The 25,270-nt window shown below is 51.8% G+C and overlaps 7 protein-coding genes across 7 annotated transcripts; 3 read left to right on the top strand and 4 right to left on the bottom strand.

Annotated features, from left to right (window-relative positions):
- Positions 1 to 1,777: 1,777 nt before the first annotated feature.
- On the top strand, positions 1,778 to 3,440 carry AA0111_g3097 (Inositol-3-phosphate synthase; the record flags this gene model as incomplete). The annotated part of the gene is made up of 2 exons (XM_028648942.1): positions 1,778 to 2,478; positions 2,531 to 3,440. The coding sequence occupies 2 exons, from the start codon at positions 1,778 to 1,780 to the stop codon at positions 3,438 to 3,440; spliced, it is 1,611 nt and encodes a 536-aa protein (XP_028509735.1).
- Positions 3,441 to 3,882: 442 nt separating this feature from the next.
- On the top strand, positions 3,883 to 5,502 carry AA0111_g3096 (hypothetical protein; the record flags this gene model as incomplete). Its single annotated transcript, XM_028648941.1, has 3 exons — positions 3,883 to 4,011; positions 4,061 to 4,537; positions 4,618 to 5,502. The coding sequence occupies 3 exons, from the start codon at positions 3,883 to 3,885 to the stop codon at positions 5,500 to 5,502; spliced, it is 1,491 nt and encodes a 496-aa protein (XP_028509734.1).
- Positions 5,503 to 5,982: 480 nt separating this feature from the next.
- AA0111_g3095 (hypothetical protein) lies at positions 5,983 to 7,767 on the bottom strand (the record flags this gene model as incomplete). The annotated part of the gene is made up of 4 exons (XM_028648940.1): positions 5,983 to 6,451; positions 6,506 to 6,600; positions 6,652 to 6,884; positions 6,972 to 7,767. 4 exons carry the CDS (start codon positions 7,765 to 7,767, stop codon positions 5,983 to 5,985), a joined length of 1,593 nt encoding a protein of 530 aa, XP_028509733.1.
- A 630-nt stretch (positions 7,768 to 8,397) lies between these two features.
- AA0111_g3094 (Phosphatidylserine decarboxylase proenzyme 3) lies at positions 8,398 to 11,890 on the bottom strand (the record flags this gene model as incomplete). The annotated part of the gene is made up of 6 exons (XM_028648939.1): positions 8,398 to 8,565; positions 8,614 to 9,365; positions 9,417 to 10,850; positions 10,898 to 11,546; positions 11,607 to 11,651; positions 11,705 to 11,890. 6 exons carry the CDS (start codon positions 11,888 to 11,890, stop codon positions 8,398 to 8,400), a joined length of 3,234 nt encoding a protein of 1,077 aa, XP_028509732.1.
- A 2,173-nt stretch (positions 11,891 to 14,063) lies between these two features.
- AA0111_g3093 (hypothetical protein) lies at positions 14,064 to 14,306 on the bottom strand (the record flags this gene model as incomplete). The annotated part of the gene is made up of 1 exon (XM_028648938.1): positions 14,064 to 14,306. The coding sequence occupies one exon, from the start codon at positions 14,304 to 14,306 to the stop codon at positions 14,064 to 14,066; it is 243 nt and encodes an 80-aa protein (XP_028509731.1).
- Positions 14,307 to 17,882: 3,576 nt separating this feature from the next.
- On the bottom strand, positions 17,883 to 19,091 carry AA0111_g3092 (Guanine nucleotide-binding protein subunit alpha; the record flags this gene model as incomplete). Its single annotated transcript, XM_028648937.1, has 4 exons — positions 17,883 to 17,926; positions 17,977 to 18,533; positions 18,583 to 18,925; positions 18,974 to 19,091. The coding sequence occupies 4 exons, from the start codon at positions 19,089 to 19,091 to the stop codon at positions 17,883 to 17,885; spliced, it is 1,062 nt and encodes a 353-aa protein (XP_028509730.1).
- Positions 19,092 to 22,832: 3,741 nt separating this feature from the next.
- On the top strand, positions 22,833 to 24,734 carry AA0111_g3091 (hypothetical protein; the record flags this gene model as incomplete). Its single annotated transcript, XM_028648936.1, has 1 exon — positions 22,833 to 24,734. The coding sequence occupies one exon, from the start codon at positions 22,833 to 22,835 to the stop codon at positions 24,732 to 24,734; it is 1,902 nt and encodes a 633-aa protein (XP_028509729.1).
- Between the last annotated feature and the right edge of the window lie 536 nt (positions 24,735 to 25,270).

The raw sequence follows: 25,270 nt of genomic DNA, 5'->3' as shown, positions 1-25,270 counted from the left end.
CAAATCGTGTGGTTCCCTCTGTTCCAGCGGCGGCGACTTGCGATGAAACCATAGTAAGCGACGGGGAGTCTCGGACGCAACATCATCGCCGATACACGATGTCACGCCTGCGGACCGAAGTCAACAGAGTTCACAAGCTCAAGGAGGTCGCAAATCGCGGCAGCAACGCTGCCAGAACAGTAAAGCCAAGTCCTGCTACAGTGAGCAGGTGGCTGGAGGCTCTGATCGCCTGCTGCCCATGCGCTATCAAGCCACCAGGGCCGGACATTACTCTTCGGCGTGATTGGCCATATGCGACGTCGTTCTCGCTGGTCGATCTACGTTGCATGTAGCAATTATCCATGGCTTAAGCGCCCCTTTCGCTACGTCAACAGTTTCTCGTTCATGATCTTTTCATGTCGGTGTGGACCACGAGACAAAATGCTTGATCTGTCGCAAGAGCCAGAAGTTTCAACCAGTTGAAGGCATACCATTGCGCCAACAGCTGCCCCTGGAGGATGTCACTCTCCCTGCCCGCTCTGCATGTGTTGACATGGTTCCCATGGCGAACTGCGAGGCTGATTGGCGATCAGCAAACTTCACATGCAGGTTGCCGCATTCGTTGTTCCTGCAAGCGATCCCAGGGTCTGGTTTTCAATGTGTCTGCCATTACGGTTAATACTATCGATTTGTTGTTGGTTTCGTGTAGATATTTCGCAAACAAGCAGCATCTGTCATCTGTCAACAGTGGCTGTCTTGCATGGCGGCTGCTAGACAAAAATGCGTTGCAGATGGTGTCGCGTGCCTTTCCTTCGTTCTGTAAACATTTTTGACGCAGAAAACGTATCGAGTGCTGCCGTCGCGCTTGACTGACGACACCACTGTGCCTTGAAACAGTCCGTGGCTCAGAATCCTCCAAATGCCATGCTTGTCATTTCGTGGGCAGACGTGTTTTCGCATCTGCGCAGAAAGTCATGAGACGTCCATTACAGGCTGGAAGTCCCCGAGGCCCCTTCTACGGGAGTACGGAGCACGTGATGGCGGGGTACGTATCTGTTGAATACCTAGGTAGTATCTGCCTATACAGGTACCTCATAGGAGGAAATAATAAAATTCCACAGCGGTACACTCGAGGATGCGATGACAGCTGTCCATGCAATGTGCCTTCGCTTGAGACTCATAGAGCGCTCTCGTCCGGATCGCTTACACAGTCACCATACCTACTGCGGTTGTTGTTGCTGCATGTTGGGATGGTGGAAGAAATAGTGGGGCATGGCGAGCATCGCGAACACTGCTGCTGCGTGCCCATTGGTGTTGGACATACCGAACAAGGTTACGGCGATGTAAATTAGTACGAAAAGTGGGGGGTATGGAAGGTAAAGGCAAAGAAGCGGTGGGTGAACACGCTGTCCGGCAGCAGGCGGGAACGATCGCGTACGATTATTGCTAAGTCAGCCGGGACACTGGAGGCATTTATATCGCAACTCCCCTCCGTGTCTCCTCACCCGCCACAACACACCACCGATTGTAGATAACAGCCGACTGTCAAGCTTACAATCTCTCTCCCTTCTATCAACCACACCCAGATTTCCCCGGGCCATTGCCCAGCTGTCAAGACGTTTTCCAATCTCCTCAGCTCGTATGTGCCCCGCTATAACCCCATGGGGACGCTTTATACTGACATCTGGCAGGATCCACAACCCATTCGCCGGCCGACGCACTTCTCCCTCTGGGGCAGCGTCGGATTTAGACTTCCGCAACTAAGTTCACCAAGTCAGAAAGAACTTCAATTGTAAACATGGCACCACACGCAGAAGACGGCGTCGGTCACGCGAATGGGTTCGATGTGAAAACGGCTCCCAAGGATCTCTTTGTTGTCAGCTCTCCTAACGTAGAGTACACCGAGGAAACCATCAGGTCAAAGTACACTTACCGTACCACCGACGTTACCAAGAACGCCGACGGCAAGTATGTGGCTATTCCCAAGGAGACGCTCTACGACTTCAAGGTCGACCGCAAGATCCCCAAGACCGGCGTTATGCTGGTTGGCTGGGGCGGCAACAATGGCACTACGGTCACCGCTGGTATCATCGCGAACAAGCGAAACCTCGTTTGGGAGACCAAGGAGGGCAAGCGTGGCGCTAACTACTATGGCTCGGTCATCATGGGATCTACAACTAAGCTCGGCGTCGATAGCAAGACTGGTCAGGAGATCCACATTCCATTTCATGACCTCCTGCCTATGGTCCACCCCAACGACCTTGTCGTCGGTGGGTGGGACATTAGCGGGATGAACCTTGCTGAAGCGATGGACCGCGCCAAGGTTCTATCGCCGTCTCTGAAGTCCCTTGTGCGTAAGGAGATGGGCGCTATGAAGCCCCTTCCTAGCATCTACTACCCGGACTTCATTGCTGCCAACCAAGAAGAGCGTGCCGACAATGTTCTTGAGGGTACCAAGGCCTCCATGGCCCATGTTGAGCAGATCCGCAAGGACATCCGGTAGGTCGAAAGCTTCCACACTGCATTCTTGTCCTCGCTAACAATGATCAAGTGACTTCAAGGCTGCCAACAATCTCGACAAGGTTATTGTACAATGGACTGCTAACACTGAGCGCTACGCCGACATCATTGAGGGCGTTAACGACACGGCGGACAATCTGATGAAGGCTATTGAGTCTGGTCACGAAGAGGTCTCTCCTTCCACCGTCTTTGCCGTTGCCTCAATTCTTGAGGGCGTTCCATTCATCAATGGCTCCCCTCAGAACACGTTCGTGCCTGGTGCTATTCAGCTCGCTGAGCAGCACAATGCCTTCATTGGGGGCGACGATTTCAAGTCTGGCCAAACCAAGATGAAGTCTGCTCTGGTTGACTTCATGATCAGCGCTGGTATCAAGCTCACCTCCATTGCTTCGTACAATCACCTGGGCAACAATGACGGCATGAATCTTAGCTCCCAGAAGCAGTTCCGCTCCAAGGAGATTTCCAAGTCCAATGTCGTCGACGACATGGTCGCTGCGAACAACGTCTTGTACAAAGACGGTGAGCACCCTGACCATTGTGTGGTCATCAAGTATATGCCCGCTGTTGGAGACGACAAGCGTGCCCTGGACGAGTACTACGCCGAGATCTTCCTTGACGGCCACCAGACCATCAGCTTGTTCAATGTCTGCGAGGACTCTCTCCTAGCCTCGCCATTGATCATCGATCTGGTTCTCGTCGCCGAGATGATGACTCGTGTGCAGTGGAAGTCCCACAGCGCCGAGGCTAGTGATGCAAAGTTCAACAACTTTCACAGCGTTCTCAGTGTCCTCAGCTATATGCTCAAGGCTCCACTCACCCCTCCTGGCACACCTGTTGTCAATGCTCTTGCGAAGCAGCGCGCAGCTCTCACTAATATCTTCCGTGCCTGCGTCGGTCTTGAACCGGAGAACGACATGACCCTGGAGCACAAGCTCTTCTAGATCGATGGACGGTGGCGAGCCTCCAATATATCGATTGGAACTGAACGGCGGCACATATCGCATGATGCTCTAGAGGCACATGTGGCTCACAACATGATTCGACCAACTCATTACTCTCTTTGAAGCAATAGAAAATCTGTTTTACTATAATTCTGCCTGATCTTTTGTGACCTGATAGTAATACCAGGCCTTGTCAAATGGTGCTTGCATTCTGGCGCCACAATTCGACGTAGTAACACTACAACGAAGCGTACAGATATTTCAAATGTGCGCATATACAATAGTTTGGCTTCCAGGGTCATGCGACTTCCTCATCGAGATTCCGGCGAATACTGCATTTCAGGGAAGCGGCAGGAACGCTCCTGTCTCAAATCTCACCTCAACATTAGCCCCAATACTGCAAATGCATTTACCTCCTCAACACCGACTTGCATGGGAGAAAATGCCTGCCTCACCCTCACTTCAGTCTTACTTTTCATCATCGACGACGAAGAATAACGATGGCTTCGCCACAGAAGAGGTTCATGCCCCTCTTGCCTCATTGGAAGCGACTGCTACAAGTGCATGGGCTGTATGCGCCTTACGCAGTCGTGTTTTCTCACCGCTAACACAACAGAAAGCCCGCTTTTGACTACGAAGAAGCTGATCTAGGCACACTCGAGCCTGGTCCCTGCAACCTCGTTCTCATGGGCCGCGTCGTCTACTTCATTGACCAAGCCAGACCAAGCAAATCACACAAAGCAGCTCAAGGATGCATCAAGGTCCTCCTTGCAGACGATACCGGTGTTCTTACTGTGCGCATTTGGTATAACACCACGCAGTATAGACTCAAGCTAGGCCAGCTTCTCAGTGTGTGGACGGTACATATTTCGAATTCGTCCGAGTTTAATTCCTTGGCTCCGAATACTGCTCCAATGTTTACTACCATCTTTCCCGAGGGCGATAGGAACTGTCATGTTATGGTGCACGAGAATAGTGATGATGGAAGGAGGTACAGGAGACCGTATGGTATACGGGAGAATAAGGTGTTGACCGGACTGATGACGCTGAAGAGCTTCACGGATGGTGGGTACGATGTCGAAGAGCCGAAGTTGCTGGTATGTGTCAAGAGTATCGGAGCGCGGAAAAAGTGTGAGTGGTTTCTATCCCCCATACTACCTAATCGTGTCTTTATCAGTGGCTTACTCAACAACCAGACATGAACCGCAACGGCACAACCTCCGAACTTATCTCCATCGGTATCTTTGACGACACGGCCGACGGTCAACTTACTTTGTACTCTTCCATGTGCGACTCTGCATCTCTCTTCATTGCCTCGAAAACAGTTTTGCTGATCTCAAACCCCGGATGGCGGATAGAGAAGTTGGCCAGGCTCACGCTGAGCGGTAATTCACGCATCGATATCGACCCAGACATGGGTGATGCACGGAGATTGAGAGCGCTAGCACAAAAACTGACGAAGAAAGAACATGTCAATCCGCCATTTCCTATCGCTGATAGTTTGATTGATGGTTTCAAGACTGCAGCCATAAGAGCACTGTACACATTTGCGGATGTGGATGACGTCGCTCGCTCGCTCTCGAACAAAAGATCCAAGGAGACTATTGCTGGCTACCTCAGCGTTATCGTCACAGAGCTTAACATTGTCACAACGTTTAGGCGAAATATGCTCATGAGCAATGAATGCTGCGGAATCCCTATTTTCGCCAACAACATAGAGATTGAGTGCAAGCAGTGTGGTAGGATGGTAAAACTGAGGATCAGTCCAAGAATAGCAAGTGGGCTCCATTCCTCTCGAAGATCATCTCGTTCTATCCCTGATGCTTTCCAGCTCGGTGCTCTCCTCGACGAAACCGGCCAGATTAGCTCTGGAAAACTCATCCTCTCGGACGCTGCATGGTCTCAACTCCTCGGCCGCACATCGGAGCAACTCTTGCACACTCCTATTGATGTTCTCCGCTACCTAGAAGAGCGCGTACTTTTCCTCCGCATCACGATGGGATTTGCGTTGAACCTGGAAGACGAGATTGGAAGACTGGCTATATGGTGCGTTAGAAGCTAAGAGAGGCAGCGAAGAGATATACGTGAAATGGGAGTGAGCTAAATATAGGAATGTTGATGAAGGCTTGTGTTAATGCAAGAACTGACGGATGATCGTCATCTGTCAATCACGAACCGTAGCTTCAAGGTTTCTCGGTCTACTTTAGCGATCACATGCAATCGCGATCACATTTCTGGCACTCTGCTTGAAGTACATGACTCTTCAGCCGCGCAGCAAGATAGTGTGATGGTACTCTTGCTCGAATAATATTTACATCAAAGGCGAAAAAACAGAAGGGTATATCGTTTTCTCCCAATCCATTCCCGCGCACACTGAACACCATACGAAAATGCCTGCGAAGTATGTCTCTGGGAAAAGGCGAAAAGGCCGAAGAAAGAGCCACATAGATCATTCTCATAAGACGTTTGTCTGTCTGAATACCAGTCCTTATCCGTTCCCGCCGGTAACTCTTGTATTTGATTGCAATAAACGCTTGCATATCTATTGCTCCCTGAGTACGCCTGCAAGGCCTCTCAGTATGTCGCCTACACCAACTCCTTCTGTTCCGACTCTTTCCTTTGCCTCCCGATCTCGCTCCTCTAGCCTCTTTGCCGCTGTCCCTAGCACACAATCCGCTACCTTTTCTGCTGTAGCGCGATACTGCTCGATCTTATGAACACCATCTGCGAAGAGGTCGATGTGCGGTTCTAGTGAGTTGGCGAGTAATGTGAGATGTGATTGTAGTGCCGTAGGCGATGTGAATGTGAATGCTGATGACGGCGGTTGTGGTGAGGTCTGTGGTTGTGATAGTTGGAGGGAGGAAATTATGGCGACTTGCTCGGGATCGAGGAGGGATGTATCGATATCCGATAGTGTGGGTGCCGCAGTGGGTATTGAAGGTGCAGGCGGAGGAAGGCTAGCTTTCGATGCTGATGCAATGGCTTCCCATGCGGCTTTCTCATCTTCGAGACTACTCCGCTGTCAGTCTGGTGCGTTCGTGTAATGGGTAGACTTCAAGACATACCGCTTGACTTCGTCTTCCAATTCCTCCAATTTGGCTTTGTTCATCTCATTCTGGGGATTCGGCTTCTTCACCACAGGTGGTGGCGCTGTTTCTTCCTGTATAACAATCAGCCCAAATTCATATCTTACTGAAGCCCATCCACGTACCCTGCTGAACCAGTCCGAAAGCTCAGGTTTGCTTGCAAAGTCGTCTATAAGCTCTTGTTGAATGGCTCGCGCAGCCATGATCGCGTTCGCGTTCTTGACGTCGCCCGATGGCTTCGCTGGTAGTGCTCGCGATCCACACCATGTTAGAAGCTGCTTCATCCGCCGTGGTTCGGGTAGACTTTGTTCGATGTACTTGTAGAAATCTCGTACTTCGACTTCGGAATGGGGTAGCGCTGCGAATTTGTCAGTACTTACTACCTACTGGAAGCGCTTTTCCATGCCCTTAGGGGGTTTTGTCTGTGCATCGTGTTCAGACTCACCATTCGATTGTCCGCTATCTATCAGCGAACTTGCTCTCCTCCCTCGCAGGCCTGTGCTACTCCTTCTTGACCCGTCCTTGTTGCCGCCCTTCCGCATCTCTTTGTTTCTCGTTATAACTGGTGTGTCGGCAAAAGGCAGCATGATCTTTTGGGCGTTGGGATCGCGCTTCTTCGCGACCTGTATCTCATTGTGTCTTGGTGTTTGTACATCTCCATATGTGCTCTTCGGCTGCGGTTGTACCTCTGGTGGGGGTGTGACCTGCTTCTTCCTCTCTTTCTCTACTGGTGCAGCCTTCTTCGTGCGAGTTTTCGTTGGAAGCGGCTCTGTGGACTTCGGTCGTACCTCTAACTGTCTACTGTCGGCAGATATGCGCGCTGATCGCCGTCGCTTTCCTGAGTCTGAAGATTCTGGATCGGCTGCTGCGATTGATTGTTTCTTCTTCCGCGCAGCTGATTTGACGGGTTGCGCTTCGACAGCTTGCGCGAGCTTCGTTGGTCTTTCCTCGGGTATCGGTTCTGGTGCTGGCGCAGCCTGTGCCTTTGTAGTCCTTCGCGATGACGTGCGACGCGAAAATTGGAAGCCATCGTCGTCCTCGTCGTATGCAGCTGCCTTTGCTGTCTTCTTTGGCGCAGCAGTCGCCTTTTTGCTCGACCCATTCACCTCGGCCTTTGCTCTTTTTGGCGCCGGCGCATCGTCGTCATCGAAGGCTTGTTTTGCGCTCCTTCGTCGCGTTGTCGGTCGGTTTGTGGCCATAGGAAGCGATTGGAGCGGTGGGCGCGCGAAGATAGTAGTCATGAGTCCAGTTGCTGCGTCACGGGAGTTTCGGGGAGTTGAAGTTCGGTCAAAGCGCGTGCATTGGCGCGACAAACGGGCGAGCGTAGACAGGGCGAGCTACGCAGGATATACGATGGTGGTTCGCGTGCGATTAGGTATATGCTTGCGGTATCCGTACGCAGGCTCGTAATGATTTGGCGGTAATGCGAATATTCTTAGGCGACGGGCGTGGAGGGGAACGGTTATCACACGGGAGCAAGGAAGTTGGTGTGTGCACCTGCCGCCAGCATCATCAAAACAATGGTTTTGGGACTAGCGTGTTCACGTGAAGCACTAGTGCACCCCACATGGATAAGTGTCCACTACTTGAGCCCAACGATCCAAACCTTTCAGGGGATAAAGACGATGTTGTAGGATGCGGGCCAACTGCTCTGCATGTATGTAAACGACACATCTTAGTAGATAGTCAAAGCAAAGCCGCTCAAAAAACGCCAGAGAACAGGCGACTACCCATGTCGCTGATCCGTATGCTCCCATACCATCATGATCTCGTTACTCCACTTAGACACACGCCAGAACAATGTTGAATATCCAAGCCTGCCCATGTCCTTTTATGTATTCCTTTTCCTATGCACCGCAATGGAGTCTATTCTACATCCCAGCTCCAGGCATGGGTCCTTTCACGCCTGAAGGTGCCATGCTACCCTCGATGCGGCGTTTCGCGTCCTGCTTCTCTTCATTGGTAGGGTTGGTTTTGCGCATGTCGGGGACATGGGCCGCCCTGTTGGGGCTGTGACCGATAGACATGCCGACACGAACCTATCAAGATTAGTAACACGGATTGACTATAAGCATGACTGAACTTACAAGAGTCTCCAAGGCAGAGTTCGAGTTGTCTACAAGATCCTCGTCGTATCTCATCTGACCGGGCTCGAAAAGAAGGAGCAATGTGCTTCCGCCAAACTTGAAGTAGCCCAGCTCCTCGGCACGCTTGACATGGTCGCCCTTCTTACGCGTGATGACAGTGCTGCCAACCATCATGGCACCAATGCAAATGACCATAACGCGGCCGTGTGCAACGGAGTCGATGGGTACTACGACGCGCACGTTCTCGCCATATACGTCCAGAGCTGAGCGGATAGCCATTGGGTTGACGGTGTAGTATTCTCCCTCGATTGTTTTTGGTTCATCCATGACACCATCGACAGGTATGTGGAACCGATGGTAGTCTTGTGGCGCGAGTCGGAAGATACCAAGAGAGCCTCCGTGATAGCGTTTCGCGTCTTCCGGGTACGCATCACCAAGCAAACGCTCGACGGTAAAGTCACGACCCTTGACCCAGATGGCTTGCGCTGAGTCGATCGTATTGAAGACTACGGTTCGGCAGTCAGACGGCGAGACGATTACTCTGGGATCATCAGGTGCGGAGCACGGACGTGCACCCGGCTTAAGTGCTCGGTAGAAGAACTCGTTGAAGTTCTTGAACTGGTCTGTTGGCAACAACACCTCAGACATGTCAAGCTGATGGAAGTTGATAAAAGGCAGTATCTCAGATGCTGATGCGGGGTCGTCGTATTTCCTTCCTTGTTTGAAACTGAGTGACTTGAGCAACTTGCGGACTGCGACAAATTAGTATAATGCATTCACAATAACAGCACTTGGCCACTTACTTCGCTTCTTCTCCATATTGTTCGACTTGAGGCCCTTGTAGAGCAAGCGAATACCCAAACGTACGTAAACGCTCATGCGCTCTTCGTTGATTTGACCTGTAAGACGATCTTGAACAAGGATATTTGCCGAGTTTGCGCCTAGTTTGTAGCCACCGTACGAGATCTTAGTGATGACTTTGGAATACCATTTTCGCTGTGCTTGGCTTGAGGTGACGAAACCAGCCATGACAATGTTGTTGACTTGTCTCCAATCTTGACTGGCGCAGGTAGCAATGTGTGTAATAATGTTAGCATCGGACCTCTTATTCAGCTTCGGCTGGTGGCAGATGGGACATTCACGGATCTCGATGACATGTTCTTCTCCCTTCTCGTCGGCAAGATCGTCGATCTGCAGGTTGTCGCCTTCTTCGCCTTCCCTACCCAAGGTGTTTGTTTCAAGCACTGGAATGGAGGTTGTCGAGCTGTTCTGATTGATGGGCGTGAGCATTCCAGACGCCAGCGAAGGAGTCTGTGTGCCTGATGCAAATCCAGACCTCTGGGCGTCTCTTGCCTCTGTGGCCTGCAGCTGATCTTCAAGACAGATGACGGCTTCGTCGAATGTAAGGAGAAGGTCTCCATTATGTGCCTCCGCGAAACGATCGAAGAAGCTGTCAATAGTCGATTCGTGCAGGGTGGAACCAAGAGTATCGAGCATGGTGGTCAGTTCTACTTTATCGAGAAGACCACTCTCATCGGCGTCGTACTGTTTGAGCATAGCTCTCCAGAACTGTTGTCGAAGAGCCTTGTACGGGAGGTATTTTGCGCGAATGTAGAGGGTTGGGTTGTGTTTGTTGCCCCAGCGCTCTTTATCTTTTAACTCCAATGGTAGTGTGTACATCTTCAAATCCTCGTCATCTGCGGCAGATGGGTTTATGTTGACATCGCCGGCTACAGCAAGATTACCGTTGGAATCGGCTGCAACATTGTTGGGAGTCAGGGAATTGTTAGGCTCTTGTACAGAGAGTGAACCTGTCGAGCTTTCCTTCTTCAGAGACGGCCGACCCAGACGAGATAGACTGTGAGTTGAAGCAGAGCGAGACATGGGGAGGCGGAAACGGGACTTCCTTGAACTGCCGGATTCAGAAGGAGAGAGACCAGGAGAATCTGATGGCTCAGGTAACCTATATAGCCCCGTCTCTGGGTCTTCCTGTGGGGCTGTAGAAACAGCCTTTTCAAGGGGAAAGTTGACGGTGCCAACGTAATCATTGCCCGAGAACTTGTCCTTGTCGATGACGGTAAAATTGACGGAGTAATTGGTTTCGTGCCGTAGAACCTGGAAGACAAGTTTCTCGTCAAAGACGGGATTTAGGTTATGACTAATGGTTTTGGTACGATACGTCTTCTTTCCGAGTGAGGTTACAACGAATGGATCCATGTCAAAGGTAGTCCTCGTCACTAGGGATGCATTAGCTTGTGTAAGAGGACGCGGTCAGGAGACTTACCGTTGCGTTCTGGTGGCAGGTCGGTACATTTCTGAATCTCGAGGAAGAGAACACCAGCTATATCGCCATTGCTAGAGTATTCGTAGCCGGTCTTGGATTTGACCTTTCTCCTCAGTCTGGCTAACTTCAGCTTCTTCCTCCGCTTCTCCCGCTTCTCGGCCTTCTTTGATTCGTCCTGTGCCTCGTCCGAGCTCGACTCATCCTCTTCGGCGTCGGTGAGGTTGCTGTCGCCGCGCATGAGGAGCTCCCCCTCGTCTTCGTCTGGGCTTGGTGTTTGTCCTGCGATGGCGAAGAACTTCTGTAGGATCTGCTCGGGTGTGGCGGCGAGGTTGACGGGGTCGATGAGGGAGAATTGGATTTGGATCTCGCCGGAGACGACAGACTTCTTCTTGCCGGACCGCCGCGACTGCAGGGGAAACCATTGTGGCTCCTGCTGCGTGAGTCCGTTCTGGAATTGTTCCTCGAGTATGACGTCAAATTCGCCCATGTAATCCTTGCCAAAGCGGTCTTTGTCCCAGCAGACGACCTCGAGCAGGAGGCTCTGCTCGCCGAGGATGGGCAGTTCGAGCGTCTCGTTCCATTCCGGGTTCAGCTGCTTGTTTATGGTAGGAGTTGTGAATTTCTCGTCGCCGAGCGAGAGGACAAGGTACTGTGGACATGGTGGTTAGAGGGGCATTCGCGGCAGTGGCATGCCTGTGAAGGGACTCACGGGGTCAGAAGTGCCGCTCCGGTCCTTTGCAGCGAGGTCTCTGCCCTGCATTCATGTCAGCTGTGGCTGCTCCACCGGGGAGACATGGACGGGCGCACCTTGATGACGTTCGCCCTCAAGACCAGGCCGGGTACTGGCTGCTCTGGCATGGCGCGTAGTTTGGGGCTCCCCGTACGGCTGGCGGGGACAGAGGTTGGGGTGGAATTGGGGTTGCTGGTGTAGCTGGTCTGGTGCTTGAGGCGGTGCGGAAGCGAGAGCTTGCTGGTAAATGTAGGTCGCGGCATGGTGGCAGGCTGCGCGTTCAATCGGAACCTGCTGGCCGGACCGCGGTAGCCAAGTGCCTAGGGATTGCTTGACGTCGCGCCGTCGGTTGGCAGAACGTGGGTCAATACATTCAAGAATTCACGGCAAGAGGGCTCAGGAGAAGCAGATGTGCAATGCGACGCGAATGCTGATGGCGACCAGAAGAAGAGTGAATTAAGCTTGGGGGCCGCCGCATAGCACCTTGGCCCCGGTACTTGGGCACGCGCAGACAGCTGAAGGAGGGCAGGCCCGCAATGTGTCTCTTGCGGCGTCGATAGGAGCAGCGCTTGCCGGGAACGCGGCTGGGCCCTGTGCATGGCTTCTATCATGCCTGATCGACGGCTATGTCTGACCTCTATGCAAAGCTCCAAGACATGTGCAATAAGCAAATACCGCCCGCTGCCAGTTGCTGCATCTTTTCGCGACTCAGGCGCCTACCATCAAAGCCGAGAACTGCGGCGACCGTATCTAGACCCCACTCGGAACCCACTCGAAGCCATCAAGGCAGCCGCAACCCAACAGAATCAACAACAAGCAGCCCTAATCAGCCCTGCGTCCATCGCCTCCATATCGACCCCTCAATCCTGCCCTGCTAGCCATCCGAGCAACCGGCCGCAGTATATATAGCCACGCCGTCGAGCCTGTCACAAATCCCGCAAATGCTATCCCGTCCTGTCTGTCTCACTAACGCCTCGCGCTGACAGGTTCCGAGCCAACAACACCGCGTACGTATCGCGGATACCTGTCTCGATTAAGATGCTCCGGAACTCTACTGGGCCACTACACTGGGCCACTATACTCGACCTACTATTGGTAGCCTGCACTTCTACGCGACCCGTCTTGTTACAGGAACCTCTAACCGCATCAACACTACCCTACTGTACTCCAAAGGCCACCTTCCACCTTTAGCGGGGTACATGCGAACGAGGGGTATCTTGCACAGCCCTCTCATCGTTTCTTCCGCCTCTTTCGGAAGAACTGAGCACTTCATCTTCCAGGTACCACCGCGTACCACAAAATGTCCGGGCTATCTTGTCAGGCGGGAGCTCGTGCTCCAAACCTGTAACTTGTGCGACACAAATCGCAGTCCCCGGTTCGCCAAGCTCCTGGCTGCTGTCACTGCAACCGCGGGCCTTGAGGGCTTTGCATGCCGTCAGATACGCTGTACCAAACTGCGACACACAACAACTGACGCCAAACCATCATTGGTGGGGCCTGTTTTAGGTACAACACCGGCAGTCGCGATCCGCCAACGCCGATGCCAGCGACGTCATACCTCACTTACTCCACATGGCTCGTCCGCCCATCCGTTCCGTTAGCCGTGGCTGATGACGTGGCTGGTGTTGTGGCTGACGTACTGAGACTGAACTAGAGTGAGTTGCCGAAGATCAGACATACTGCTGCAAATAGCAGAGTGGAAGCGTGGAAAGTATTAGCAGCTTCCTCGTGATCATAATTCGATGTGGGATTGCAGACGGGAAGTAGTGAACAATAATCGATTCGACTCGTAACTTGTTAGTGGAACAGCGATTCTGTGCAAATACAATGCCGTCTTCCATTCAACATGTTCAGATGCTGTAAAGTATGCTTATCACCAAAGCCTATTGACTGCCTACACACACACGCACACACACACGCACACACACACAGCCTTCCTTGTCTATTCTTGATTTCTATTCTTCCATCTTGCACGTATTTCACGGCAAACGGCCCAAGTTAACAGAGAGTTCTTGAATACCAGTCTGTCTTGCGTATATCTTTCTGTCTTACATGTACAGCTCTCTCCCAAGTATGTGTATAGTAACCTTGTTTAGCTCTCCAGTCGTGCTAACGGAAGATTGGACGGAGGCGGATACTATCTGAGTGCCAGGCCCTGATCCCGCGCATCGTTTCCAAACTACGATATCTTGTTTCGTCTTCAACTCCATCATCAACATCTTTCTCATTGCGACTGTTGGTCAGCGACTCAGTCAGTAGATTAATCGCAATTGCGTGGTCTGCCAGAAGGACGTTTTGACCTCGATAACGGTTGGACGGCCCAGCATTGTTGGGTGCCTATATGTCAAGAAGGGAGCTCTTACCTTGAAATATGGGCTCTTTAGGTAGCTCACATTAGCCACAACTCTATTATGATGCCTGTCGCTGGGCGATAGCTTAGAATAAGTTACTGGAGACACACTTAGGATGATCCATATTCGAGTCCGTTCTCAGGTTCAGGCCTAGGTAGATGAGAGCAGTATTGGCCAGCTGCTGAACGAAGACCTCGATGCTATCATCCAACACATTGTCGTCGGCAGGGAGAACGGTGATCTGGCTCTGAATATCGCCAACAAGACCATAGATAGACGAGCTACGCTCCATCCGAATGAGAGCATAACCTGTCTTCCTGTAAACCATGATTCAGAGACGCTATTTTCCTTGCTGGAGTTCTTTCTCTCGATTGATAGTAGCAGAAACTTTGGAAAATTACCAAAGTAAACCATTATCACGGTCGCAATGTTGAACTTCGTCACTCAAGGCCATTCTTGCAGTTTGAATCACATAAGCTAAGCATAAGGGATAATACCAGCTCCGAAAACTACGGTTCTGATGATATCAGTAACATGCGAGAGTATGGGGAACAAGAAAAGTTTCACATACCCAAATATCGAGCTTTGGACTGATCCATATGCCCGAGTCAGATAACAGAAAGCTTGAGTAATACTGCAGGAGCGAACTTGGGATCATTGACAAAGTCCATGATCAATACCTCTGCAACGATCAAGCGGCCCACTATTATTGGTGAAATCAGATCCTGATGTATATATGTGCAAAGAAGATGCTGTGCATATTCATAAGACGGCCTGGTATCCATGTAGGACGCATGAAATGCTCTTATGATATAACAGACGTTTTAGATTGCGCTTCAGCCTAAACAGGTGTAGATGCCATTTTGTTATTGTTGTTGTTGTTGTTGTCGCAACGGTCGTGACCACTACCACCAAAACTTGGTCAGGGCTCCCCTCATCGAGGAGACGAGCGATAAAGAGTACGCTGACACGAGACCCATCATCTTTGTCACCACCTTAGTCGCTGTCAGCTCTCGAGCCTGGATCATACAGCGGCAAGGAGACATATATTTGAGGATTTTCGTCGAGCTCTCTTAAAAACTGGAAAGAGCAACAACTACTCTTCCAACTACAGAGGCGTGATGCGAGACTGTGGAGTTTTGCTACCGTACTAACAGAGTAGGCTTTCATTGCTATAGTACCGCAGTTCAGACACTCATGGGTGAGAGAAAACCTTGGAATGCAAAAAGAGACGAATCCAAAAGCGCAACCATCTGTGGGCCACGATATGTCCAAGTCAGCGAAGCAATGGCACGATAAACCCAGTGACAAGGCAGAATTGAGTTGCAAAGAGAATCAGGACCTATGGCGTCTTCGATGTGGTCACTTGCATCACGAGCCGAGATCATGTGTGGTTGGCAAGATGGTGATTGTAAGTGGCAGATCTGGCGGTGGCCAAAAGTCATGGAAAATTGGAGCGAATTCCGCGTGAAATCATTGGGTCGAAGAATTTCGGTACTGTGCCCCTCGAGTTGGGTGCGTGATGGCTTTCGCTTTTCGTCCAGAGTTGGGTGGCTACATGGTGGGTACTGTCTATAGGCATGGCTGATAGCTGTGTGGGGTTGGGGAATATGAAGATATTGAGTCGCCGCGCGAGCGCACCAAGATTTCAAGTGACGGAAGAGGTCGGTCGAAATTTTGATCATGGATTCTGTTGCTTTTGGAGGCCCTCAATCGTCTTCCAAGCAGTTCCAGGCTGCGTTACGATGGACCTTCGGTCAAGGCATGATATGCCATGAATAATTGGTTAAACGGACTATATGAGAGCTGAGGAGAGAAAATGATGATACAGGCGATCACCTCCATATCTGAACGCCAGGTTTACATGGAGGGACAAAGTGAGCTAGTAAACGTGGAGTATTAAGAAAGTATGTGAGTCCCATGCTCAGCACACGAAGGGAGAGAGAGCTGAACAATGGCAGAAAAGCGAGGCGGAAAAGAGAATGGAGTTTGCCTGCATTAGCCATATTTATCATTACCAGACATGAGCATGATATAGTAGGAGAAAGCTCTACATACAACAAGCTAAAGTGAAAGACGGCATAGGGAAAGGATAAGACGAACGAAGTGGAAAGAAGGACGTGTGATACACATAGAACTCATATATACTCGCCATCTCGGCCTCAGCGTAAAGATCCAAAGAGTGACTATCCGACGGAACCCCATCTGTCACGAGTATGCGAAGACGTCAGGCTTTGAATCAAAAGAACATATGGAACGTCAGCTCAGACGTGCTTCCTCGGTACAACTAAGGCCGGGCGCCGTGACAAACACTATGGATGCATGCGCGCCTGTCTTGACCAAGGGAGGTATCTCGACGATCGTGACCATACTTACTCACCGCTCTGCGCCAGTACCCATAGGCAACAGCATGTTAGGACGTATGCCACGGAGGGACCCAGCTGTTTTCTAGCCATCGCTTTGAATGCAGCCTCCCATCTTCCAGCACCGTACCGATAGGCTTAGGGTAGGTAGCAAAAGGTTTGTGATTCTCTGATTGAAGCTGGAAGACGCTTCAACGCCTCCGTGCACGAGACAAGGAAGAAGCAAAGTAAAACCTAGCAAGTGGAGCTCAAGCCAGAGTAGACGCAAACGCGCACTGCCGGTGTTTACACATCGTGATTTTGGAAGAGAAAGAAAGGATAACGGCACCTGCGTACATGCGTCGTTCAAATGTTCGGCATCCGACCTTGCATCACGCTAACCGCATCAACTCAATCATTTTCACCTTGATAATCAACACGCGCAAAGACGACGATCTTCGCCTCATACATGATCCTGCTGCAAGATTGGTTATATGAACTAAGACATGTACTTCCTCAACTTAGAAGTCAGTTGGGTGTCGTACGTCATACCCACTGATCAACCACGTACTGCAAAGGTCCGTGACATGAGTAAGACCGACCGACCAGTCGCACCGCAGCCTCCTATCGTGATAATAGCCGTAATGAGCGTATCGCGTCGCAGCGGGGAACGATCTGTGCCGCAATGCAAGGCAACAGCAGCCGAAGCGGCCCGAATAGTATGGAGAAGGGATACCAAAGTGTTCGACTTCCCCACAGTTTGGGCTGGAACAGACACAGTAGACCAAAGTGTCGGGTTAGCAAAAGATGCTCATGTTTGTATGGGTGTGCACGATGTTGGCTCCCTTGCTTTGTCCGTAGTTGTTCCGGGAAATGTGTCTTTGTTTCTTCCGGAGACAAGGTTGCTCCCGCATTCTGTGGCGATCATGCCATTGTAAAGTGTAAGCACTGACGGTTGGGTTGAGTTGGAACCGGTGCTGACAATTCGCTGACAATTCGTTCGCATGGGCCTGTCATCGTCGTAATCAAGAACCGGTAATCAGTCAAGGTCGCAAATCATAGATGCAAACGATCAAGTTTGTAAAAGGAATTCATCATTTCACTACATATCTCGCACATGCTGTATACATACTAAGGCAATCCTGCCACACCATGAGGGAATAAGTGTGTGCAGAGGTAATAGATAGACTCGAAAGAACAGGTAGTATTAGGAGAAAAACTTCTTTTGGGAGCCGCCGTAAACATACGCTTCGCTCGCCTGTTAGAAGAATCTTTGTAGCAAGGGACATGTTTCAATACCCAATCCCTCTTTGGGCCCAAGAAAAACGTTAAAGAAATAAGAGGATGAAAAGTCGCTTCGCTGGTAGTGTTCCATGGCCTCCTCAGCCCGCCCGCAGGGTATCAAAGAGAGAGCGACACGGGCCTAGAGCGAAACCATTTCTCGACGAAAGAAGCGCAAGCATGCAAAGCAATGTCCACAAACGCCTGTGTAGGACATGAGGCATGCAACCCGTGATTCAAGATCAGTTGGAAGATGTTCGTTTATCCCACCGCCATTGCACTTATATCAAACCGCACAACCGAAGGTTCTCTTGGATAATAATGTCTATGGAATGTCAGCAAGATTCATGTATATAAGTGGATAAGGAGACGTACCGTTTACTGCAGCCATGACGAATCGGATTTGCATGGTGTCTGTGGCGCAGGTGAAATGAGTGTAAATTTGCTTGGTCTCGTGTTGGTTGAGCGAGACGAATCGGTTCAGGATGTAGTCGCAGGCGGCGGCGTAGTCTGGGCCGCCTTCGTAGTCGGGGAAGTAGTTCTTCATTGGGCTGACAGGCAGCTTCTCCTTGAAGCGATCGATCTTGTTGAGGAACAAGATGATGGATGTCTTGACGAACCACCGCGAGTTGCAGATAGAGTCGAACAATGTGAGGGCTTCTTGCATACGGTTGACGGTTTCGTCTTCGAACAGCAGCTGGTCATACTCGGAGATGGCGACTAGGAACAGAATGGTGGTAACGTTCTCGAAGCAGTGTATCCACTTCTTACGTTCTGATCGCTGACCACCGACGTCGAACATGCGGTAGGTGAGATCGCCAATAATGAAGGTTGTTTCGGTGATACCAGTCGTCTTGACACGCGATCGGAGCACGTCTTGGTCGTTGGGAATGTAGTCAGGCGCAGCGATGCGGTCGATGGAGTCGAAGTAGCTATGGCTGTTAGTAGTGTTATGCGCGCATGGCAAGGAGGATTGCTCACTATTTAGCGGAGTCGTTAAGCTGGTACTCGCGCGAGCGCTGGAAGCACTGTTGCACACCAGCGTCCTTCCACAGGACTGAGATGGCGTTTCCAACCTCCGGGGGCAGGCTGTCGCCCTCGATCTGTGCTGGCTGCATGAAGATGGTCTGGACGTGGTACTCGGCGCGCTGATCGTCGAGCGGCAGCTCGAGCGACTCCATGGCCTCAAGAATAACGCGCATCGACTGCACCGTGTTGCTGAAGATGATCTCCTTGAACGACTCGCGCTCGTCGCGCGAGTATCCACCCTCGTGGATGAGCTTCATCTGCTTGAGAATGGTCGACTTTCCGGATTCACCGGCTCCTGCGCGCTGTTAGAGGCTGCTGACGTGATGGGCGTCGCGATACTAACCGAGAAGCAGCATCTTGATCTCGTTGCGCTGCATCATCTTGTCGCGCTTGAGCTGGTTCTCAATTTCCTCGTTCCTCTGCTTGCCCTCCTTCTCCTCTGTGCTCATTCCGCAACCCATGATGGCGGCAGGGGACGGTGTCCGGGGTGATTATTAGGGTAAAGGTACGTAGTGATGTTCCGTCGAGGCCGGCCAATGCGGAAATCTGGAGGGCGGTGTCAATAGGAGTTCAATGGCAGGCGGCGGTCGTGCGAGTGCAAAAAGGTTGGCGACTTTAGCCGTGGGTGAGACGACTGGAAGCGATGCGGCCGTTTGCTTGCACTCGACGGTGGCGCTTGGGTCCCAGAGCAGGCGAGGCAGGCGCGACGGGGCCCTGGGGAGGAGAGGCTCACCTGTTATTACAAAGACTACCCCCAATGGCAGGAGTGAATGTACAGTAGTCGGGTGCGGGAGGGATGGAGGTGAAGGACGAGAGTGAAGGGATGGCTGGCGTATGAAAGACGACGAGGCTCGCTTGGCTCCGAGGTCTCAGGGTTGCTTCAAGGTCGGCTCGGGGGTGGATCGGCTGGGGGGAGGAACTCTGCGTGCTCGCTCGCCGACTGTGTGTCGCAGCAGGAAACAAGAGGCGGTGCGAAAAAGGGCCGCGAGTTGCACAGCAGCGAATGGATCGATGTTATGCCGGCAAGAGCGTCGATTGACGTTTGGGAGAAGCAAAGAACGAGAGGCAAGTAAGAAGGCTTGATGAAGGCCGCGAAAGGAGAGGCGCTTGCCCAAATCGTGCCATGCCAGCCATGAAAGGAAGCAACGCCAGCTCTGCTGCTAGTGCTAGCCTGGCCCGGGCCACCCTACCACCAAACCCTCCGACCTGTCTATCTTGCGACGACTAGCATCACTAACACCTCTTGCCGATTCCCCTTTGCTGGTTCGCGATCTTCGCGACTTCTGGACTGCCCGCTATCGTGCAAGAAGCCCTGCCCATGGCCTATTGCAACTGACGGGCCATGCTACGCAGGCGCGACCATCTTCACGTCCCCTCCCGCCTGTTCGTCCGCGCCTGCAACGCCTCCGCTCACCGTAAGTCGTGATTTGCAATTGGCCTCTGGGCACAGCAGCTATTTGCTGCACCTCTCCCGCCTCTCGCTGCAGGCCCTGGTGTCGCCCCCCTCGGCCTCCTTTGCACCACACAGTTCGACATGGAAGCGCTGTCGAGAACACGCCAGATGCGACTCCCGTAACTCCCGTCCCGCTTGAGTCTGACTAGTTACGCTTCTAGAAGGTTTGTGGAAAATGAGGACCCATCGTAACAAGAGGGCCTGACGCTCGGAGCCGCACAAGGATCCAGGCACGCTTGAAACCCTGAAGCGTTTGGCCTCTATCTCTCACTCACTGTGTCTTGCACCTGCAGGCAAGCACCCAGACCTCGCACTGCATCCCTCTATCTGCTGCTGTTCTACCCTCATCAGCAGCGCTGAGATTTTCTGTATCACGATGTTGCCAGCCACTCGAATTCCTCGCGAGCCAAAGCTCAGACTGGGGGGCGATATTCTCTAGCCCCAGTTCGGCCTAGCCCTGCAGAACGTGAACATTCGCCAAACCTCCGTCGCTCCTTCATCTCCCCGACTCGCGTGCTTCGGCCAATCATTGCGCCATCAGATTTTGGATTTTCCCAAGTATCCTCGCCTCGCCTTTCTGCCGTTGGAATCGGTTGGGGCAAGAGTCGTGCGTCCTGATCATCCTGCCTCACGTCTGAGTGGGTGCTGGAATTATGCCCGCGCTGGGGTACTCAGTATACTTATGAACGTGTTGCCGTCATAATAAACCCTATATCCGTTCCGCCAATATTCTAAATTTATTAATTTGGCTTCTGACCATGGCTCAGTCGTCCCGTGTTTATGCCGTCTCGACTGCTGGTAAGCATCTTCCTGTCTCGACCACCTCTCCCTGGGATGATGCATCAAAAGTCACAACTCTTGTCTCAACCCTCACGTCTTACGCACTGTCACGAGTCAGACGGACGGGAGGATCCACGAACGACACGTGGGAGCAATGGCCATCCATGACATGAGTGCCGTTGAATAGGGGGACAGCTCATACAGCGTAGCTACGCGAACAGGTGACCGCTGCTGCTTCTCGTCCGTGGGTTCAAGCACCCTCCATGCTGTCTAATATCAAACGCTGTTACTTGTGTGCTTTCGCAGATACCACATCGCAGACCACATCGCACGTATCTCCACCTCGTACGCATGCAGGAATCTCATCTCCTTATGTTGTCACGATCTGCGTTCTAAGCCGGAGCCAGCCTGTATTCGACATCTCTTACCCGTGAGCTCCACCGACCTACGCAATATGCAGGTCGAAGTTACCCGCTTTGGCGATGATATCTCCACATTATGAAGACGTTGCCGCGCATTTAGCCATTTTGAGGACCGATTCAGGAAAATGCCGAAGAATATCGATATTTGCCGACCCGGAGGTCTTCATCCTCTCGACCTTTGGACGGAGTTACAAGTCATGTATGCTGCAGCGACGACGGAAGTTCGACTGATCGGCTGTCTTTGTAAATGATGACCTACCATGGTATGGGTCTGACCTCGATGAATGCTAATGTGGTGCTCAAACCGGCACTCAAACCGGCGTTCAAATAGACGCATCTTGCGCATTGCTTTGTCCTTGATATCAAGACCAGTAGGAAATATGGTCATCAATGAAAGTAGCACAAATTACTGTTTTTGTCGCCGCAAGGAGATATAACGATACTCGGATGCGCAGGTACGATTGCCGGCTAGCGAGTGCGACCGTCAGGACAGTACACGACACCATCAGTCGAGTATCGCGTCGCCTTTGCAAGCTAACGATCACCAATGACGCGGTTCTTGGGTAGTCGCTAACGCTGGGCTGCAGTGTGTTTTCGTCCCACGTAATGCACGTAGGCCAAGACTCACTTTTGGTGTTCTGCGTGAAGTTTACACAGGCGCCGTGCAATTACTGGCTGACGTGGTAGACTAGCCGGAACCCCAGCGCTTAGCGCACGATGCGAGCGCCTAGAATAGCATCTCTGCACCACCACATCCTCGAACCGACGACTCTCCAGTCAATCACCTCTCTCCAAATCCGCGAGCGCTTACTGTAGGTATCAATGACCTCAAAGCCCGCCATCGTGGCGCCTCAGCGGTTGCCCAGACAGGGCGCCGACACGGCGGCTGGTGAAGATGCCAATACATATTGTCAGCCTACCATCCCCCGCTTGTTGTTTCTTGGATACATCAACAAAATCTCATGAGACTGGCGACGCGTTACGAATTTCCTTGAGTTTCTCTCCTTCAATTTCCTTGTTCATCTCGCTGCAGGTTCAGCGCTTCTTTGCACCATCCCTCATGTCTAGATTCCTTAGTGAGTAACCTCTTGTCATACGGTCTTGGTTGATGTAGCTGACACTGGTACAGATACTGTACAATTATGCTTATGAGCCATTTCCAAAGGCTATGGATCTCCTCAGTCTTTATAATATTAACTTCGCCGATGCTTGCGGCTCCTACTGTCGCTTCTACACCAAGCTCGCTCTCACAGGCGCTCCAACAAAACGTACCTCTTTGTGCACAGCAATGTTTACAGGCTTCGCTGGACGAAAGATTCCCTGTAGCATGTTCTGGTCAGGAAAACCTCCAATGTCTTTGTTCTCGTTATAGTAATGTTGGAGAGTCTTTGGGCGAAGTGGCTCTGGGCTGCATATACCTATCGTGCCCAACGGAGGATACTCAATCATCACTCAGTTCGGCGTACGGAATCTGTCTTGGACAGAAGGATGCAGTTATGCCGACGAAGAGTGTGCTTACCTACGTCGTCACTAGTGCGACTCACACCATGTCTCCGTCTTCAATCCAACCGACGGCAACGAATACACCGAAGATGACATCTACTTTGCGGATCCGAGAAAGCTCTACACAGTCCGCTTTCGCCGATACCGTCCCATCAATACCATCTGCCACATCATCGGCAACATCATCGGCAACATCTACATCGGTCCCAGTCACTGTGGCAGCAGGAGCTCCTCCTAGAATGACACCCGCACAGATTGCCGGACTATCAGTGGCCGCAGTGGCAGCTTTCGTCATGGCCATTGGACTCATGGCGCTAAGTGTGTGCTTGCGCAGGCGAAAAGAGCGACGGGTGGTTTTCGATACAGACGAAAAGGGCAAGCAGCTTTCCACACGCTTCTCGCACTATGTCCCAGTAGAGAACGTTCTTGAGTCACCAAAGCAATTTCCTCTGGTGCCCCCACGAGCTCTTCGCAGAGGCAGCAAGCAATATCCAGCACGTCCAGCGCAGCGTCTGGGCGTAGGGACTTCCAACAGTTCTTCGAACTCCTCATTGCCGCTCGACCAGATAGGTCTAGCCATCAGCGCCGAGCTGGATGGAAAACCATTGGTACCTAACAACGCCTCAAAAGCCCCAATTGCACATCAACGAGCGCCTACCACAACTCAGGCACCCCTTAGGCCTGTGAGTACGATAACTCAGGAGACAGTCTTCGAAGAGGACGAGACTTCATCGCACCGAAGATCTTCAATGCTATTGCCCACGCCTCCGGTCCCAATTCCCCCTATCCGTGCTCTACAGCCCTCCAGGCCTATGCCAAACTTTACCGCCAACAACTGTCCAACCGGCCGCCGATCCGAGCTGTTTATCGATATTCCTGTCCGCCATGAGAGACCTCAGCCAAAGCGCATTGTGGCAGGAGGGGTAGCCTCACATGGCTCACCACAGCCACCTCGTCCCGAGCACGCAATACGCCCACGCCTGGCGCCGCCCTTCCAGATGGCCTCTACGGCCACCTCTTATGAATCCAAGGCTACGACTGCTAGCTCACGAGATGCGAGCACGTCTGGGGATATCATCGACTACTACTTTTCCAGTCATCAGAGCCGAGAGCCAACACCCAAAGCCAGCCCAGCGCGTGTCATCCGACCAACAGAGTCACCAAAAACTGTGCAGATCAAGCCCAAGAAGTCACACAGCAGCACATTGTCACGCTCTACCTCGCGTAATTCCACAAACTTGCGCGACTCTCTGGCAAGTCAAACATCTTTCGAGACAACAAACGGCAATGAGTCGACGCCTGAAGACGAGGACGAGGACAAGCAGCTATCTGATGAGAGCGCTAGCAACAAACAACAGCTATCTCCTGTAGCCGAGTCACCAATCTCCAAGCTTCGATACCCAAAGGTGCCGCGGGCGTCGAATCAGCTTGTGCCGCGTAGTCCAAAGAGCTCACCACAGCAGCAGAACTTCAGAAGTCCACGCAGAGGTCCAGATCCATCGATGCTTCTTCAGAAACGCAACAATGCTCTCCCTCCGCTCTTACTAGAGTCTCGACCTAGATTGAACAGTCCTCATCGAGACCCCTTCACATCCCCACCGCGCGTCATTAGTCCCCCGCGCAAAGTTCGTTCTCATGTGCGCAGCAATAGCACTGAGTCGTGGAGTACGACACCTGCGTCAAAAACGGGTATCGATCGGAAGAGTCGCGTGCAAAGCGGCACATGGGGTAGAAGCCCAGTCATGTATGAAGAAGATTTTGTAAAGCCGTTGAATGTGAGAAGGAAGAGAGACGAGATGTCTGAGTTGAACATCGGCAGAGATGTGGATGTGGACTTTGACCGGGATGGGTTGAAGAGTCCGGTGTGGGTGCCCCGACTAACGCCGAGAAAGAAGGGTGAGGATTTATTCCTGGAGGTAGGGTGGGGTGATGGGGTGCGAAGATGATGTTCAATTCTTGACTACATAAACCTTTTCTTGTGTATAGATTTTCTTAATGGAGGAAAGGGACGGCAGGAAGGGTGGAGGAACCAGACACGACTGTCATTCTCATTGCATGTTGTATAGTACGAGATAGATACCCACAGCGCTCATTTGTTTGTTTACACAGGTTGAAAATGTAAATGGAAATGTCAACCAAGTCGTACGATGTTCTTCAAATCTTGTTTTTCTTTGATCGCGTTAGTCTTGAAGCGGTCTTGGCGCATACGCTTCATGGTGTTGAGTTTACGATTAGCCAGACAGCGGGATATACAGCACTGGGCGCGCTATTTATCCAACTGTCCCGACAGCCTAGTCTCTCGTCTTGGTAGTCTTCCACTCTTCCAGCGCACCGGAGAATAAACAGGTTAAATATCCGGCTCTAGTCCAGACAGTTGTTTTGGGGGTTCCACGATTGAGCCTCATCTACTCAGCTCCGTTTCGGCCGCGGCGCCGATCCCGGTGTCGCGGTAGCCGCCCGGAAGAATTCTGTTGCATCGTGT

The sequence above is a fragment of the Alternaria arborescens genome (assembly GCF_004154835.1).
Source record: "Alternaria arborescens strain FERA 675 chromosome Unknown contig_5, whole genome shotgun sequence".
Taxonomy (NCBI): domain Eukaryota; kingdom Fungi; phylum Ascomycota; class Dothideomycetes; order Pleosporales; family Pleosporaceae; genus Alternaria; species Alternaria arborescens.
The sequence above is the reverse complement of the archived record's forward strand: the minus strand, read 5'-3'. Positions and strand labels throughout refer to the sequence as shown.